The sequence below is a fragment of the Anopheles ziemanni genome, chromosome 3, assembly GCF_943734765.1.
Source record: "Anopheles ziemanni chromosome 3, idAnoZiCoDA_A2_x.2, whole genome shotgun sequence".
Classification (NCBI taxonomy): domain Eukaryota; kingdom Metazoa; phylum Arthropoda; class Insecta; order Diptera; family Culicidae; genus Anopheles; species Anopheles ziemanni.
Genome location: NC_080706.1, coordinates 48,480,072 through 48,498,950, shown reverse-complemented (window position 1 = coordinate 48,498,950; position 18,879 = coordinate 48,480,072). Strand labels below are relative to the sequence as shown.

Genomic DNA, 18,879 nt, shown 5'->3' with positions numbered 1-18,879 from the left:
GTAGTCCTTTCCCGCATCGCGAAAAGACAGCAAAGGGAAAGAAAGTGCGTGAATTAAAAGTATCAAGTGCACGTTGAGTAAAAAAGAAATAAGTGCAAAACCTGGGCCAGTTGAGCGTGAGTTGACGACGTACCAAAGAAACCGTAACCAGCACGTTCGAATCGAAGGAAACGGTGAAAGAATTCAATTGGGAAGGAAACGGGAAAAGTGTCGAAGTGAATTTTTAAGTGAAAATTCTTGAGTCCTCAGCATCCCTTCGGCTTCGTTTGACCTGGGGAGGGTAACATTCCAGCAGACACAAGTGAAACTCCGGTGCCCCTGAAGTGCCAACACTGGTCGGTGAAGTAGTAGAAAGTCGCGTTTGCACTCCACTTTTTGGTCACAGGACGCAGGGTGCTGTGAGGGAAAGAAAGCCAGGGGTACACCACGTCAGTGCACGGAACCGTCATCGAGCCACACGCCCGATGTGACCAGCGCACCAAGATGTTGTTGAGCCGGAACCGTGCCAGTGTCGCCGTCCCGCAACGCGTGCAAGTCCCCGGAAGTGAAAACGACGGTGCACAATGTTAGCCATAGACTGTCTGGTCGGTGGCCTGCTGCTCAGCTCGATCGGTGTGAACATACTGGCGCTGGGCGCGTTCTGGGTGACGCCAAGTCTGCGCACCACCGCCAACCGGTTCGTGATCAACCTGCTGATAGTGAATCTCGTCTGCTGCATCATCCTCGGGCCGTCGCTGCTGCTGAATGCGTTCACCTCGAAGGCCACCAGCGTCGGCGGTTCGCCGGCGATCCCGACCTCGACCGCACGATGGGCGGAAGGTCAGGAGACTGCGGCGCCAACGGCCGTGTACTACGTCGATGCCGTGTCCGACGGCACGACGGTGTTGTTCCAGCGCGCCGGTACCCCGGAGGACCCGGTTCCATCGTCCACGGTCACGGTCGCGGTGAACCGGACTCGGGCCGCGGTGCGGTGTATCAAGAACGGCACCATGGAGGGTGCGGGAGGAAGTAATTGTGATAGTGAGCGACCGGTGGGAGCTTCGGGCGAGGGTGACAGCGAAGAGACGCCCTTCATCCAAACGAGCCCCGTCGGCGGCGGCCATGGGGACGCACTCCATGCCGAGCTCACGCTGACCAAGATCCGCTGCTGGGGCCTCGACCTGGTGGTGGCTCTGGGCGCGCTCTCGGTGCTGCTGGTCGTCGGCGATACCTGGTGCGCCATCACCGACCCGCTCCGGTACCACTCGCGGATCTCCGAGCTGAAGGCGTGGGGCTTCATCATCGCCACCTGGGTGCTGGGGATCGCGTTCGGCATCGCGTCCGGGTTCCGGGGCGACCAGAAGAACGTGACGCTGTTCAAGAACCGGCTGACGGCGGAGGAGGTGGCCGCCATCGAATCTAGTCATTGGGCGCACAACCAGAGCGGTGGCGCGTCGGCGGCCATCGGCGAGGGTTTCATCCACCATCTAAACATCTCGGAGGATCTGTACAACACGATCTTCTCGTACGCGTACTTTGTGATCGTGATACTGGTCCCGTTTGCGCTCGTCTGTGCCATGTACTGGCGCATCTTTTCGGAGGCGCGTGAGAGCGGCCAGCGGATGCGCCAGAACGGATCGTCTCCGCTGTTGCAGAGTGCTCTGAATCTCGCCTCGGCTCAGAAGCACGCGGCCATCGAGCAGCAGGAGCAGCAGCAGCAAAAGGTGCAGCCGATGCCGAGTATCCCCGAGAAGTCGTGCGAGAAGCTGGCGGCGGCCGAGGGCGAAGGTCTGACGATGAAGATCGACAAGCAGATTCACTACGAGGACGAGACGATCACGATCAGCAGTATTCCGCACCATCACCATCATCACCATAGGGACTCGTGTCTGAAGCCGCTGCTCCAGCCAACTCCTGGAACTACGCCAACGCACAAGCCGTCGCACGCACACCACGAACCGGACCGACCCGATCGGGCGCAGGTCGTACAGATTGCCACCCCGAGCAGCACGGTTCCACCCCCGCTGCCTCCAAGCGTGCTCAAGTCCCCGCTCAAGCACGATCGTAACCACAACAGTATTTTGATGGCACTGCCACCAGAGGGCACTGTCAGTGGACCCATCCCGACGGTAGGTCCAGCGGAGGGCACGGTCAGTCTGCAGGGTACTCCCTCCAGGCAGGGTTCCGGATTGGGCCGCGTACGGCGGAACCATAGCGCCGGCCGGCTCGTCAGCTTCCACGAGCAACAGCCGGAAGTGCCGGCGGTCGGCCTACGGCAAGTGCACTCGACGCCGAACTTCCAGAAGTACAGCGCGGGTGAGTTCGAGAGCCTCGGGAACCATCACATTCTATCGCTGCCGGCCGTCCACGTGCCACCGAAGGCACTCAGCTACATGACGTCGATCCGGCACCGGCTGTCGAACGCGTCGTCGCTGTTCAAGTACCGGGAGGAGTCGCGTGCCGCGCGCATCAGCATCCTGGTGATCATCATGTTCCTGGTGTCGTACCTACCGTACGGCATTCTGGTGCTGATGCAGGGCCACGTCGACCTGATCATCGTGTCCGACCAGGCGCTGCTGGCGATCTTCACCGTGGTGATCGCCAACCTCAGCTCGCCGTTCATCTTCGCCTACCGCAACAAGCGCGTCCGGCGGGGCGTCAAGCGGCTGCTCGGCATCGACAAGAAGACGAACGAGCGGCTGCAGAAGCTGACCAGCAGCAACACGCACTTCAACAACCATCCCAACCAGGGACAGGGCGCGGGGCAGGGGCAGCAGCAGCAGCAGGGCAACTACGAGGCAAACATCACCCTGGCCGGGGCCGCCGGCAGCGAAGGACTCGCCGCCGCCGTCGACAGCGGGCTCGACGAGGTGGTCTCCGAGGTCGCACACAAATCGCACAAGGTGCGCATCGCCGGCCCCGCCGGTCTGGCGCGCAGCAATAGTTCGTGCAAGTACCTAACGCCAAATCACGCGGCGGCCGTGGCCGTTGCGAACGGGTACATAGTCGAGTTCGAGCGCTATCCTTCCGATGAGCTCAATAGTCTCTGCCTACAGAAGAAATCGATACTGAAACGGGTCTGTGATAGTTCGCGTAAGTGGGGCTGCAACTTTGCCTCCAACTCCTGCACCAGCAACGACGAGCAGACGGAGGTATAGCTATAATGGGAGACGCTAATCTAGGGGCAGGAAAAGTTGGCAAGTGGGCAGGGAAGATAGGGAAATAGCGTTTAAGCAGGGTGTATTTAGGTTTTCCTTCGTCGTAACTGCAAGGGTGCCAAAACCTGGAGGGCACATCGGCGGAGACAAAGGGTGCGACCGTGATAGGATGCACATTTTTCCACCGTAATTCACACTCACACACAAACGGCACACGCATCGCACTCATTTTATTTATTTGCCAAATACAGAACACCATTTTGTTTTAAAAACTGAACATGTGATTTTGTTTTTCATTTTCTCTCGCTCTCTCTCTCTCTCTCTCTCTCTCTCTCTCTCTCTCTTTCACTCTCCTTCACGTCTTCCGCATCGAAACGAGTGGTCTGGTTTCCGTTGGCACCATCAACTGTTGATGTCGGTAGCGATTAGTGACCCGGCTAGGGAGGAACTGGGGGGAGGTTGGCATTATAAACACATCTACCATGTAGGACAGTAATTGAGCCAATTTTCTCGACCTTGTTTTTCGATGCACCCTTCATGTGGGGGACCTCGAATTTGCTGGAAAAAAAACTAAAAGGATTTTTGCAACACCTGAGCGTCCTTCAGAAAATGCAAAAACATGTTTTTTCGAAAATGAGGCATCAATGTCTACCTTGATTTTTATCGCCACCCGCTTTTGGTAGCCACAAAGAAGGTTCACCCAAGCTCAAAGAAAAAAGAGGTCGCAGCCTATAATGTAACGAGCCGAAAAACAGTGGAAATATTTTTGACAGTTGGCTGGAACATTGTTTATCTCTTACGAGCAGCCACCAAAATGGGGTAAAACTGCAAATTTGGTATGTTTCATCAACAGAGCAAGCAATTGAGGCGTAAGGAAGACCATCACACCAATCATGGCGACCAACAGGGTCCATATCCCATGACTTAACACTGTATAACAGTTACAGTGATCCAAAAATTTTAATTACTTATTTCGTTTAAGAGATTTTTGCAAAGATCTCCCACAAGTCTGCAAATATGTTTGTAAACACTTTTCAAACCAACTGTCACAACAATGGCGGAACAGAAATTAGCTTTTCCCCGACCTGTTTTTGAATCGATCTTGGGTTTACCATTTTCCGGTAGCCCTGGCAGAATCATGGCATGGACGAACTACAACTACACAAAACAAAGTCGAATCAACACGAGGCATCCCTCGCGACGCTGCATTAAGTTAGGCTCCTGGTGTTCGAGAACGTGGTCGCCTCCTAATCGGCCCGGCGTAAAAATAGCACACCGTACGATTATATGTTTTCCCGGCGCACACTATAGTGCGTCCAGGTGGTCCACCAGCGGAGGCCACACCGGCACCTCGTGCCGGTAATGGAGGTGGGGCTTCGTAAAACTTGGAAATTACACACTTCCACACCGGGAAGGAACATTCTCACGTTGAAACGCACCGCGCCCCGGCTGGTGGCGGGCGCGGAGCGGTGACGGAAAAACATTTGAATCCATCAAACAACCGGTCGCCACCGTGGTCCATGTGTTCTATCACATCGCGGCGCACGTGTGGATTAAAGGTAGAACTTTGACCGGCGGGCCCCATACCGGGCCGATGGGGACACGTTAAGTTCTCCGTGGAGTTTCGGTGCGGTGCGAACTTTTTCTAGCCGGCGTAAGACCTTGTCCAGCCGCACACACGTTGCCGGTCGCAAGCAGTGGGGGGAGGCACATAAATGTTGGAAAATATGGCGCAATCACCGGCACACAGTAGTGTTTCAGTGCGAAGGCACAAAGTAGGAAAGAAACACTTTAAAAGCCGACGGAACGCAATGCTGTGTTCATTAATGTAGCGATTTTTCTGAATTCTAGGAATTCTTAAACTAATCTTAGTTTGGTATCAAACCCCCCACATGGAACAGAACAAATTCCTGATTGCCCAACCTTCCATTTGTGGTTTTTCTTCCTCTTTGATCCTTACACTCCATTTACCACAATGGCGCTGGGAAAGGAAATCCTTTAACGCCCATTTATATGCCACTCGCTGTCGAGCGTAATTAAACGGAACTAAAGTGGGACGAAGTAATTTGGTTCCATTATGGCGAAACTTTGGTGGGACACGAGCCTCGCCCGCCCACCTGGTGGATCCTTTGGTCGGCGCCCAAAGTCAATCCGACCACCGGGAAACAAAGAACGACAGGGTCTCGGCTGATGAATGCTTTTTGATTGGGGTTTCTAAATTTAGATAGCCACCCACTAGCATAGGGTGGCGGTTTGGCCATGATTTTCCGACGGTGGACATGTGAATCTGATGAGGGAGCCCATTCTTGAATGCACTGGACGGGGAGGTTTTCATTTGGCTAATCTGGTTGATGTGTTGGTAGATTTATTTTTTCAATAGAAAGTAATTGGAACGCATGCCAAATTTAGAAAAATTGACTTTCATTGAAATCCTTAGTATTTTTGGAAATTTAAAATTAAAGTTTGTTTATTATCAGATAAAAATATTGTAACACAAAATTTAATATGTTTCCCTTAATTTATCTCTTTTACAAAAAACCTTTCTCGATCGATTCAAACGATCATTCGCTCTGACACGAAAACAACGAAGATTTTCGTGGGCAGATGCACCGTTTTTCCTACGTCAACACCGTCCCGGGGGCCACTCTGGGTTGCTCAAGCGTGTTACAGTATCGTGATTACTAGTGACAGGTTAGTTCATTCTCTAACTTTCCCCCACCCGCCACCGTCGAGGAAGATAACCTTATTGTCCTGCGATTTTCGATGCCCTCCGACCCCCATCCGGCACGTAACGTACGCGGAAGAGAAGAAAGCCGGTATCTTTTCTCGTTTCGACCCCCCAAACACCACCTACAAAGTTTATTTCCGTTCGGAGAAAAATAACACCTTGCTTTCGATCGGGCGTCGAATCGATTATCGATCGCCGAAGACAAGACGTTGGTGGTGAAATCCACGCTGGAGCCTTTTACGTACGAGTACGCAATCGGAAGAGCTTTAGAGAGTGACATCTGGAAGAGCTTTGATATGACACATTTATTATAACGTCGGTGTCGACCGCGGGTGGTTCGTTAATAGCCACTAATGCGCTTCTTCTACGAGCCGGTCGAAAGTTGCTGACGTAGTTTGGAGTGCGAGGTGATAGTTCAGGATGAAAGACTCTAACTTTTTCGTTTCATATTTTCTAAGCCTTAAAATTAATCAATCAGTTACTTTCAAGAACATTTTTGAAAAGTTTTCTTCTGAAAAAGTCATGAGTATACGAGCTTTTTCATGACAAGCTTATTTTATCTTTGGTTATTTTTCAGAACAAAATTGTAATTTTTAAGTTTATTGTGTTATTATTCACTGTTAAAAATCACAAACCGATCTCTTCCCACCGAATACCACTAAATAATCAAAAACCGCCCACCTTTGTCTCCGCCGAATGTAGCCGATGGTTCGAAAAGAAGACAGCTCGGGAATCGTTTAAAGAAACATGAGCATGAGCTAAATTAGAATATTAACAAAGAGACAAAAACCACAAAACGGCACCGCTACTCTATAGAGCTGATCGCTGAAACGATGTAAAACTAGTACGCTAACAAAGTGCAAACCATGCCCTAGCGGATGTATAGATGTGTATATTTTTAAAAGATGTTTTTATTTCCTGAACTGACTGGTAATAATGCTTTAAACATGTGACACCGAACATGAACATTACAAACAAAACAAAAAGAAACTAATTCAACGCGTACTATCTATCCTAGCTGCAAGCGCAACCGACCTACAAAAAACATTTGTAGCTGACTAAACTGAGGGATTAAGGAAAGAGCTAGCCAAACGATGGGTAAATCAAGATCAATTAATCATAATGGTGCTTCTCGAGGTTTTGTTGTCTAGCGGCGCCGGTAAAGTTTATGCCAGCACGTGCACAATAAAATAAATGTGGTTAACTAGGCCTTCGCAATCTTTCCCGTTACCAAACTGTGTGTTAGTGTGTGGCCTCTTCCCTGCTGTTTCACCAAGAGACAATTATGTGTCCAACTACGATGGAATCGGTTCGGTGCGATGAAACGACATTAGTGCATCATGTGTCCAAGCTAGTGTTAAGGAGAGTGCAACACGAAAGGGAAGGATTTATTTTTCTAGATGTAGCTGTGTAACGACACATAAGTTTCTAACCTGAACACGGTACTATATAGCGTAAGGAACGAGGAAATCAAAAGATAAAATCAAACAAAACATAAAGCCTAAGCCACTCTAAAAGAATTTCGGTGCTTGGAAATGGTTAGAGCCCTATAAAAAAAAGCTTCTACTATGTCCTGTAGGCCGCTGCCCGTGTACAGTAACTATACACAATGTAGAAAATGTATCATCACCTAGATGGAGGAACTAACAATGCTGTCCAAACAGCTACCATGGCATAATGCCATCGTCTCAATCGCACAGCAACGGTAGGACTATACTCTAAACGAAGCTTACGAAGCTGATATTCAAAGCATTTCTTTTCCCAAAACCTATCGCACAGCTCCCGAGGCATTAAAACGCATTAAAATGATTACCATTCGGGGGCACGGAGCATCGCTCGGGGGAGAAAAAGAACCAATTTCATAATCGAGACAACAAACAAAGCAAAATTTGTAGCAAATCGAGCTGGACCTGAGCCATCACACTTAATGTTTCATGTTAGATAACTGAGCAACAAAATAAAAAAGATACAAAAACCCAAAATGTTTGCAAGCAACGGAGAAAATTTACAAATCAAACCAGGAGGAACGAACAACGATTCATTCGAGCAAGATCTTGTGCCATAAGCTAGATGTTTGTAAGGCTCGCTTAATAAGTAAGCACATACCGGTCATATTAAATCCACTCAAGGCGATTTATCAGGTGTTGAGGGGAGTACGATAAGAAAGATTCGTTTACTCAATGAAAGATCATTTTCTTTGTTGAAGCAGGAAGAACAGGCGCAACCAGACCAAATGCATGCAATTCAGAACTCGTTTTGATCGGCTAGATCGTTGTTATAGAAGAATTAAATCATTGTTGCTTACCAAAGTTACTACAAAAACAAAAGACAAACATATTTTCGAAAATATTGCAATCAGTACCGACCGCAGCAACTAGTGCATCGTCCGTCAACTGAAGAATGAGTCGTCTCTGAGCTATGTTTTGAAACAGAGAAATGGAAACAAAGGTGAACCAACATTTGGTCAAGAACATGGTGCGCTTATTCTTCTTCTTCTTCTTCTACCAACACCGATGCCAATCGATCCAGAACAAGTGCAGTAGCATTGTGGTATCATATGCATCCAAACCAACCACGGCTCGTGGACAAGCGCGAATGCAACAACTTCGCGCTTCTGCTGCATTGTTCGGGCAAATCGAACTGGTTTTTTACAGTCCCGCCTCGTCGTGTGGGGTTTTTTGTTTGTTATTCCATCCATACCCTTTCCCCCTCTACACCCGCTATCGCCTTGTTTTGCTTCTTTGCCAACTGCATCGGCATGAAGGGCATTACTGGACCGTACCAGCCGAGCTGCAGGATGGCAAGTATATTTGCTTGCACAAACACTGCAAGAACCCCCGATGGGGCCCCCTTTGGAGGACACTGTGAGGGCCCACGAGAGGTGAATGGTGGGGTGTTGGAAAAGGGAAAGTAAATCGCACCGAACTAGTTCGCCACGACCACAGGCGCAAGCGTTCGATACACTGTTACGCCGTGGCCGAAGAACATGTTCTCGCGCGACACCGATGACAAGGCGAACGCGAGACGCTGCTTAAAGGAATCTCAATCTGTGCATTGTCGTAATTAATCGCACTACGTACGTTTGTAAATGATGCATTTCGATTGCAACACGCGCAACGCTGGCGAGAGAGAAAAGCGAGCGTACAAGATGAAACAAGCTGAGGTAGCAAACGCATCGAGTGGTTCGTGTGCAGGAAGCGATGTTGAACGATAGTGTCTGAGCATGATGTCGAGGGTTTTATGATAGTGTATTATCCCTATAAGGCTTAACCGTTATCGAAGCGGCCAATCGGTTCATGTACACCGAAGCACCATGCTAGAAGTGAACGTCTGAAGTAACACAACAAACCAACAAACAAAGAGTAATCAAGTGTAGGAAGATAATTCTTTATGATCGTGAACACATGCGTTAAGTTAAACTTTGGGTTTGTTTATTTTTTTTAATTATTTATATTTAGATAAATCTTACCGACCACGAGTATCAAATGCAAAGCCAACTAACCTACACACAAAGGCATCATCCCGTGACATTAACTGTTACTACACTCAAACCTAGAACGTAGACATTTAAGGCAACCTATATGAATGTTTAGAGAAAAATAATAACATGTTAAACGCGACCCGGTAAGCCGTACGCAGGAAGAACGATTGGAGTGCAAACCGAAAAGCAAAAGAAGATCGAAATGTTGAGTAGTTTTATGCTCGAATGTTGAAGAATGAAATCAAACAAAAACAAAACAAAAACACACAAGAATAAACAATACAACACACCATTAATAGAAATAATAAAAATGAAACAAAAGGTGAAAAGTGCTAATTACATTTTGACGTGTTTTCCCATTCTCGCAAACGATTGAAAGAAAATGGGGATATATCGAAAGGCGAAGGGGTAAGTTGATAGGGACGTTGTTCTTTTTTTTTAGTAAGTGCACTTCATCTGATAAGTGGAAATTGCTCCGAAAGGTGCACGCAATAATATGATTTCCACTTTTGCGCTTCAAACACGCTTCATCACACTCAGATTTAAATGTGTTGAAAGGCACGAAGCATGAAACGTTTCGCATAACGGGGGCAACTGTTGTGGCAATTTGTGACCAGTTTTTATTTAAATCGATTATCAATCAAACCAGACTCATCCACTTTAACGAAAGCCGTTTGTACTTGAATTTCTTCACATTAAATTTGAGGGGAGATTCTCAGGCTTACCTTGTTGAGCTGTGACTCAAACTGACTTCACTACCCAACCCATTTTCTGAAGAATTATTCATTGCCAACGCCTTTTGTTATCAACCAGCTGGAATAAACAACCCTCTATAAACATCATGATTCATTGCAATTCCTCTAGTGTGGGGGATTGATGCAATTGAAGTTTTCCTTTGATTTGACGGCCGCATGACACATCGTCCAGACTGGCTAATACTGATCATATTTGAATGTAAATGAAAATTCAGTAAAATGTCAAGCTTTCAGGAATGTTGATCCAAACAGCGCTGTGATAAAAAAGAGCCTCACTAAATTCTTGAGTATCAGCCAATCATGGTTTTTTGCTCAAACTAACATGACTGAAACAAAATGACATCTTTAAATGTCACATACATTTTCTACCACCTGCTACATATCGTTTGTACTCACCAGGTAACAATGTCCGTGAACATTGACCAATGTAAGCCATCGAAGATAAATAATCCGTCAGCGTGATAACGTTCTTTTCATCTACCGATTCTGTCGCTAGGTCAGTGCTAACAGACATAAAAAATAGATAGATAAAAAATATATCAACCGAAAGGGTAGTCGGACAACCACAACCGGTTGCAAGGGAATCCTTTTCCCTAGATCAGGGGTCGGCCGATACCTTAGATACTTAAATAGATATCTTACACGATGTTTTATTGTTTTGAATGTAATATTAAACCGTTTCAGTATGGAGCATCAATTTTCTTCTCCGAAAAGTAACATCAACGTAATTTAAAATATTTTCAGCTGTACTTTTTATCGTAAATGTTGATACTCATTTTAGTGGCATTAAGTACATTTTTACCTTATTATTCGTTTGTTGTAGTTTCAATCAATTTCTTGAATTATATTTCACGTTAATCATTTGACCAAATTATGCATACGTATAATTTTTTCTCTTGCTCGTTCTTAGTTATTAAAGTAACTCAGCATGAAGAAGTTCTGAGTATTGCGAACCATATATTATTTCGTAATGGTATCGAAAAATATTTTCTTTGATGTAATTATTGGAGATACAAAGAATATGTTATTTTGCCGCTGGATTTTTAGAAAGAATTCAGATATGTTTTGTTTGTACGTTGATCTAAAATGTTCTTGCGAGTTGGATAAAATCAGTTGGTGTGCCGGTCTTTGCCGACCCCTGGTCTAGATCGTCCAAACCGTCAGTTCAGAGTTCACTGTATCAGTAGCAGTTGCGTCAAAGAGCCGTTATCGTTCAAAATTGCTTTGAAGATAATTCGTTTTGCATCACCAAACCGTTTACAATGATGAAAAAAAAGATAAAAGACTTCCTTTTTGATTTCTATCAACAGATATACTGATTATTGATCAACAGTCAGCTTATCTAAGCAAAATTAAGCCGACAGCAAAATCACGTTAAAATTTGACTTGCCTGATGGGGCCGCCAATATTATTATCACGCTATCATACTTTATGCTAAAATTATCTGTGCTATGGATAATTTCAAATAGAATTCAGTGCATAGAAACAACGCTCCACCTATGCCAACCACACAATCCCCAGATATGCCGATTAGTAGAGCATTTATAAATAAACGTACCGATTAACTTTTTGTTTAATTTATTTTGTAGATAATGCATCCAAACGATCTGTTTAAAAAGGCGAAAAGGTGAAGTCAATCAAGTTGAACTGGTTAAAATGCATTAAGGTTCGTTCACCTAGTAATAATCGAATTTTGATGACATTACTCATATCGCATACTTGTTTGAAATATGTGCTGTAAAGATAACCACAGTCTATAAAACAACAAAAAATGTCCATAGTGTTACGTCCTCGTGCCCCGATTCTGAAGCTTACCCATGTTGTGGTATTAGCGGTATTCAATAAATATTCGTCCCTTCTATCTTGCATATGTTTTATGTTTATTATAAACTTTAGGTAACTCTATTAAGAATATCTTCACAAGATGCACACACTGGACACTCTCAAGCAAGTGTTACCGAACATTTTATGACATTCAATCATATAATTTTATTTACTTTGCGACTTTACTCAGCTGCATTCCTTTGTTTAAAAGCTTAGCATGCCCAAAAAATTCTAATGGATTCGCTCATTTAAGAACAAACTACATCGGCCTCTACATAACCACAAAAACCGCCAGCGCCCACCACAAAACCAACCATAGAATTTCTCGACTGTTGCGCTGAAACCCTCTTTGTGTTCCATTTGTCATCTGCCGGAGGGTGGATACGTTTCTTCTTTGTTTTTCGCGCTCATACCGTGTCGCTTGTTATTTTTACTGCTCAGCTCCCCGGCTTCCTTGCTCTTCTCCTACCTACCGCACGGAGCAAACCCCCTGGAGGATCAAGTAAATAAAAAAACAAACACGACAACATGCCAAACCACACCACGAGAACGAGAAAAAACCATTAAAAGTACTCCCAAGCCCCAACAGCTGTGTCCTTGCGCGGTTTTTTGTAGGATGTCTCCGCAGTGTCCACCGTTTCGAAACGAAAGCTGTGTGCCTAAACGGCCATAAATGAGGGTAAAATTTGAATTAAATTAAACATTGGTAACGCGATGGAAAAGAAATGAATGCAGAACAGGCGGAGAACTCATTTGCGGCCATCATGGCGATTTGGGGAAATGTTCGCGAGAACCAACCAAGTGAAGAGGGAAAAGGTTGAGAAGGCGGACACGAACGGACATGAGCTGAGAAAGGAATTGGGCGTTGTTTTTTTTCATGACAAGTTCTTAATAAATCCAACTGAACGCGGACTTTTCCCTCCCCTGGTGTAGACAACACAATCTCCAACGTGAGGAAAAACGCCAATCAAAGCAACAGATGTACAAAAGAAGCTGCCCAACCTGGGACAGGAATTTTCCGACCATGTTCCCACTCTCCCATAAACACCACCAGAACGCCGGGAGCGTGTTTCACGTGCGTGGGTCGTAGTTATGTGCGCTACCTCTTTGCAACTTCATTTCCCACCGCAGCCAAGGCCTTTCCTTCCTCGCGTTGAAATGACAGTTTCGCCGCAAAATGCAAAAGGTGCTGCCGCTTTTATGCCCTCCGGCTGGGATTCGTGCGCTTTTGCGATGCTTCTCGGTCAAGGAAACTTGTGCCCGGCTCGAAGTTAAGATTCCGTTTGATAGTGGGAAAGCCAAGTGTTGTACACGGCTGGCAACATACATGTTCTCCTCTCGTTCATCTGGTGCGCGCGCGTGCGAGTTGTGGTAAGCCTCGATTCCGATGGTGCGTGGGGTGCCGGTGGTGGAAAAGTCAGGAATTTTCCAAAATCCAAAACAAGCCCTCACACGGTGCGGTGCTTAGCCTGGCCTGGGCAGGTACTTTTCTCGGCTTTTCTTTGCCAACAGGACGCAGGAGGGCATAAATAGATGATACCTTAACAAAGGTGTTCTTGCGGGAAAATCTGTCTTTATCTCTTTCTCTCTCACACACACACTTTGATGCAGCACCACCGGTCATCCCGTCTAGCCAGGGAAGCATACAAAATGTTGGATGATATGTTATTCTATTCATGCCGAATATCTTGCTGTGTTCGCGCGGAACGCTCACGCACGGAAACCCGCTCGATGCTGGCGCAAGAAATATTAGGGTTCGCTGCCCTGTTCGTGTAAAGTCCGTTGCCGAGGGCTTTCGCAGCTGAAGGTTTGTGGTTCACGCCGTGCACTTTGCGTGCTTCTTCGAAATTAATGAAGGTGCTCCACGGCGTGCCACGGTTAAGCACCGATCAGCACTAGTTCTACGGCGAAGGAAAACAAAACACTTTCGACCCGGTCGTTGGTGAATCTCAAAAACAGCTCAACGTTTTCCACGAGGCGTGGGTGATGGTGTAATAATATTCTGCCCCTTTCGTTGCACGGCATCGACATGAAATATCTGTCGGACCCTGAGTGGAAAGTATCTTTCCTTAAGTGGAGAACAAAAACGCCAACCTTGCCGGCCAGAAATCAATCAATGCCAATGTTAATAATGTGTATCGTGTGCTTTTCTTTACCGATTGCGTACGGGGCATGCTTACTGCGTGGTTCTGTTGCCGGCGACGGAATGATCGGATCGATCGAAAAAGTTTGGTCAACGAGAAAACTATTTCAGAGAGTTCGAGTACGCCCACATCAAGGATGCAATTAATCAAACGAAGGAGTATACATTATTAAATGAACACTGTGTGCAGCGGAAATAAAAGAAACTCAAACATGATCAAGTACTGTGTCAAGTATTGTTGGGATATTCTTGCGCAATGGAAAACATATTAATTTGATGGCAAACCATCTGATGATTGATTACAAACGCTGAAAAATTTTTGTTGAAGCTTGTATACATTTTCGCTAGTTTAACACACTGAAACTACACGTAGAACCAAGAAACTGTAACTGCACTGTAGACAATCGGATATAACAAAATATTGCTATGTTAACTAACATAAATGCTTGCAAAAGTGTAGAAAAATCCTCCCTGCGATTCATTTTTACAATTGAATCTCTCTATTTCGGTTTAATAAAAACCGAGTACCTCCTGCTGTCTACGCAAAGACTTACATGTTGCCCTTCATGAAGGATTCATAGCCATTTCCTAGGTTGTCCTGCCCTTAGGTGCTTTGTTTTGAGGCCCACTCCTGGTACGATCCCTTGTACGTTCGTGCACTAGAATTAACCACAATCCATTAGTCGAGCAGGAAAGGACAAAGAAAGTAGCTTCTGCAAACCGTTTGATATTTGTGTTGAACTTACTTCTGATACCCTAATGCGAGTGCTAAGTCGGTTGCTTTTTGTGCCCGACCACCCTTGCCGCAGTGGAAAATAATGTCCGCCGCCAGCGTCGGTTTGGGGCGTCCGAGTTTATCCATAAATGGGCCATCGGCCAGCTTGAGCGTTTCCTCCAGTTGAGTGACTGTAAGTATGAGGGATCAACGCGAAAATAAGATGTCTGAGGAAATCATGATTCATTATTCCGATGGATTTGTTTCTGAAACATTTATTCCACAAATCGATGTCTTTTGGTTTTTGACAATGAAACACTCTTCACGATATTATTGATGATACAACCGAGGGAACCGAACAACTCACATGGAATATTCACACTCGTTGGAATCTTGCCGGTGGCCGCAATTTCGTCCGGATTTCGTACATCGATCAACAGCTGCTCGGGATGATTGGGAAGATCTAGAACTTCCTCGTACGTTGCGTCAGACATGGTGCGTCTGTTTACTCCTGCCAATGAAGCAACCAGAAACCAGGCAACGGATTTGGCGAACTAAACTGAATGACGACAGTTTCTCGTTAAATTGGTTCGTCACATAGGCTATCGGGTATTCAACAGCTAGCGTTTTATCAGCATCACCTGATAAGATAACTCTCTGGTAGACAAGAAACAAGAAACATATGCCAGACAGTGCGTGATTACATTGATTTGATTATTCAGTGCGTTTCCACGCTACAAAATCGTTTGATGATTGATTTCACCCTAAAATAGCGTGTTATAACCACAAGCGGTTAGAAGATTAATATTTTCATAGCGATCACCGATAAGCTGATGGTTACACTATACCCTATATAGAAGTTGATTTCTGTTCAATTAGTTCAAAAATACATACCTAAACCCTATTTTGAAACTGTATTGGAAGTGTTTTGTATGTCTCAATTACTCGTTAAAATCGAAAAGATAATTCTCCACACTAAATACTTGGCATGATAAACAGCAATAAATATATATATATATTTCATGTATACCGGCAATAAACAACCAAAGCAAAAGCTTTTCATCTCCAACGTGCTAAAGAAACGTTCTTTTCAATTTTTTTAATTACTGAAACATGATAGTTAGATATGAAAAAGAGTGTCCAGATGGAGTACCTTCATTGTCACCATCGTAAGGTTCCTGATGGCATCGGTAGCTGTTTGATTACACCCCCTTCGGTCATCGAAGCTTGTTTCCAGTTGTGCATAAATAGATATTTCAATACTGTTTCCTTTTTTTTGATGTTATGATTTTCACACCATTTTCATTGATATGAGTAACAGTGTGCGACCTGATTAAAAATGAGATAAAAACGAATGTTCAGAATTTCAAGAAATGTACTTGTTACTTCAGTTTCTTTCACGAGGGTCAGATTAAAATCAAAGAAATATGTCTGAAAGCAACAATAATCTTCATGTTTTCAAGAACGTTTTGGTACTGACTTGCTTCGTTTTTGTCTCTCTGATAACAGGTTAAAAGAATCCTTAATTAATGAATTCATTTAAAACTGGTGTATGCTCTGAAAGTCAAAGTGAAAACTAGATACAAAAGATGATAAAATAAAACACATCTAAAAACATTGAAAGGGACCTCGAAAGAATGAGCATTACATTTCCAACAAATAGCAAATGGTCCCGCAGAATTATTAATCTCTCACAAATCTCCCAGTGTTGAAGCTCCAACCTGATATTTCCGAGGCACAAATAGATTTCTCTTTAATTTCCTCCCCGTTACCCCTCTGAAAGGTATTTGAATGGATTCTAACTACAGCGATGAACTGAAACATGATGCAATTGCTGTGATGCAATTTAGTTCATTGAAGGACTGATGAAAAGTATACAGATATTTATGTTCGTAACCCCATAAATTAATTATATAAGCATTATATTATCAGCATATTTCGTTCTATGACTCAATAGGTCGTGTAGTTTCAACTCGTTTGAGATATTTCTTGTGTAATTAGCACACGAGCACTCATGGTATTCGAGATATTTCTTGTGTAATTAGCACATGAGCACTCATAGTATCCCATTTTATCAAATTAACCAATTCAAAATAAATTACTACAAACTATCATTTATTTTCTCGGGCGTAGATGTGATGAGAAACATATACTTCACTTCCAGCTAATATTAAACCATAAATAAGCTACCAAAGCACCACAAGATGAATCCCACATCGAATGTAAAACCCCATTTGTAAGCGAACGCTGTCCCAATGGAAACCGTACGATGTCCGTTGCATATTTAACCAATAACCCAACAACAGAATTCAATTTCCCATCGATCCGGTACCAGTTTAACAGCCCGGTGCACCTCCGGCCGCAATGGGGTTGAAAAGCCACACAAAAACCAGTAATGCATCACACACATACACACCCACTGGTGAGGCGTGTTTCGACGGAAGAAGGAAGCATCGTACGAGCACAGCATAAATCATCTGCAACACTGTGTGCACTCAATGCAACAACGTGTCACAGAAAACTCTTCCTCGCCTGCCCGGACGATGCAGTGGACACCACGACTAAATCAATCAACGACGAACATCAGAACTATGCCCGTTGGCCAGCCCGATGTCCGGAGAGAAATAATAAGTACACATAGGACGCCATGCGTCGAGGACGTCGGAAGGAGGTCGGAAAAGCGGACGGATGCACTGGACACACAGCGGCCGTGGGTAACCGATCGGGCTGCTAATGTCTTCCCCGAGCTTCAGCTGCACTTGAACTTGTGCTCAAAAGCGCTCGAAAGGTATGTTTGTCCCATCACCGCCATTGCCATCAACATCATCATCATCATCATCATCATCATCTTCGCCCTAATCATTGGACAATGGGACTACTCAGGGCCTTTCGTGGAAACTCAATCAATGGCAGGATGGACGAAGCCGCTAGCAGTTTCCTTGGCTTTTCTGTTTGCTTTGCAACCCTACTTTTCTCTGGCCTTTTTTCTCCAATCTTAAATTTTACCCCGCTAACCCTGTCTGTTCCTTTGCCTGCATCCGCTTCCTGCCCTTGTCACGCGACGAACCAACTGCACAACCTCGACGAAGCGCTGCAGGCAACAATGAACGACGTTTCGACGTTCGGTGGCTGCGTCTGCCCGAATGCAATTGATTATTCATCCATTAAAACAGGGAAGACAGGGGTTTGCAGCGGAATGCGGAATCACGAGCCACCAGGCGTCTCCATCGCCGTCGTCAGGCTTTGCCTTTCGCATCGACCAACGAACCGAACGCACCGGTTTACAATCCCACCGTCCCTGCGGAACCTCTCCAGTTGGATTCCCGTTTCGAACTCGGCCGGCACGTGCACTTCTTGTATCTTGCAGTTCGCATTACAATGGAAAGTGCCTTTTGAGTACCGTTTTTCCGCCCGCTGTGGGTGGAAGGGGTGGTAGAGCGTAGTCCTCGCGAAGTGTTTTGCATAAGCACCAAACATTGACCTCCCGTTAATGCGGCGCTCGGTGGCAACCGGGTTGATGGACCTTTTGCTAGATGATCTTTATTCGCACGTCCGCACGATTGCGGGTCAGGCCGGAGCAACCGCCTTTCGTAATGCCGCACATTTTTCTTTAGTGGCCCGGTAGTAAATTTTAACACGGTTAAGCGTCCCCCGTTGGTGGAGTGGTCGTGCAACCCCTTCGGTGACACAGCCGGAAGGCGATTGTCCACCGGCGACGAGGCGAAAGGCAACTGACACTAAACAGCTTGCCGGCATCGTGGAAAATGTAATCTACCCGAGCCGTCGTTAAACATCTTATTATACAAAACCCTACCGGCCGAGTCGGTCGGCGTCGTTACCGACCAAAGCAACGGTACTCGGTGGTTTAAAGACGTTCGAGGGATAGCATAGAGCTGGTGTCTTGCAGAAAAAAGCCGCATGCTCGTAAAAATCGATCCGCCTTGGTAGGGGTTTTAATTAAATGACCCTAAGATCAAGCAGCAAGCTGACGTCTGATTATTTGACATTAAATTTAGACCACTACGTATTGTACATGGTTGTTTTTAGGTATGATCTTCTGTTGTTATTTTTATCATTAAACAGTCATCCAACTCTG

The 18,879-nt window shown here is 45.5% G+C and overlaps 2 protein-coding genes across 2 annotated transcripts; one reads left to right on the top strand and one right to left on the bottom strand.

The window, feature by feature from the left end:
- Positions 1–430: 430 nt before the first annotated feature.
- Positions 431–3,137, top strand: LOC131288442 (uncharacterized). Its single transcript, XM_058317574.1, has one exon. It carries the CDS (start codon positions 564–566, stop codon positions 3,135–3,137), a length of 2,574 nt encoding a protein of 857 aa, XP_058173557.1. The 5' UTR covers positions 431–563.
- Positions 3,138–14,672: 11,535 nt separating this feature from the next.
- On the bottom strand, positions 14,673–15,277 carry LOC131284903 (rhodanese domain-containing protein CG4456-like). Its single transcript, XM_058313762.1, has 3 exons — positions 15,151–15,277; positions 14,815–14,974; positions 14,673–14,727 (listed from the first exon to the last, which is right to left on the bottom strand). The coding sequence occupies exons 1-3, from the start codon at positions 15,275–15,277 to the stop codon at positions 14,673–14,675; spliced, it is 342 nt and encodes a 113-aa protein (XP_058169745.1).
- Between the last annotated feature and the right edge of the window lie 3,602 nt (positions 15,278–18,879).

What these genes read in the sequence shown, in the direction of transcription:
- LOC131288442 (XM_058317574.1), top strand. Translation starts at nt 564, where the DNA reads ATGTTAGCCATAGACTGTCTGGTCGGTGGCCTGCTGCTCAGCTCGATC.
- LOC131284903 (XM_058313762.1), bottom strand. Translation starts at nt 15,277, where the DNA reads ATGTCTGACGCAACGTACGAGGAAGTTCTAGATCTTCCCAATCATCCC. An exon ending in AACGAGTGTGAATATTCCAT is followed by an intron (nt 14,975 to 15,150) that starts GTGAGTTGTTCG and finishes TCATACTTACAG; the next exon opens with TCACTCAACTGGAGGAAACG. An exon ending in CTCGCATTAGGGTATCAGAA is followed by an intron (nt 14,728 to 14,814) that starts GTAAGTTCAACA and finishes GGTTAATTCTAG; the next exon opens with TGCACGAACGTACAAGGGAT.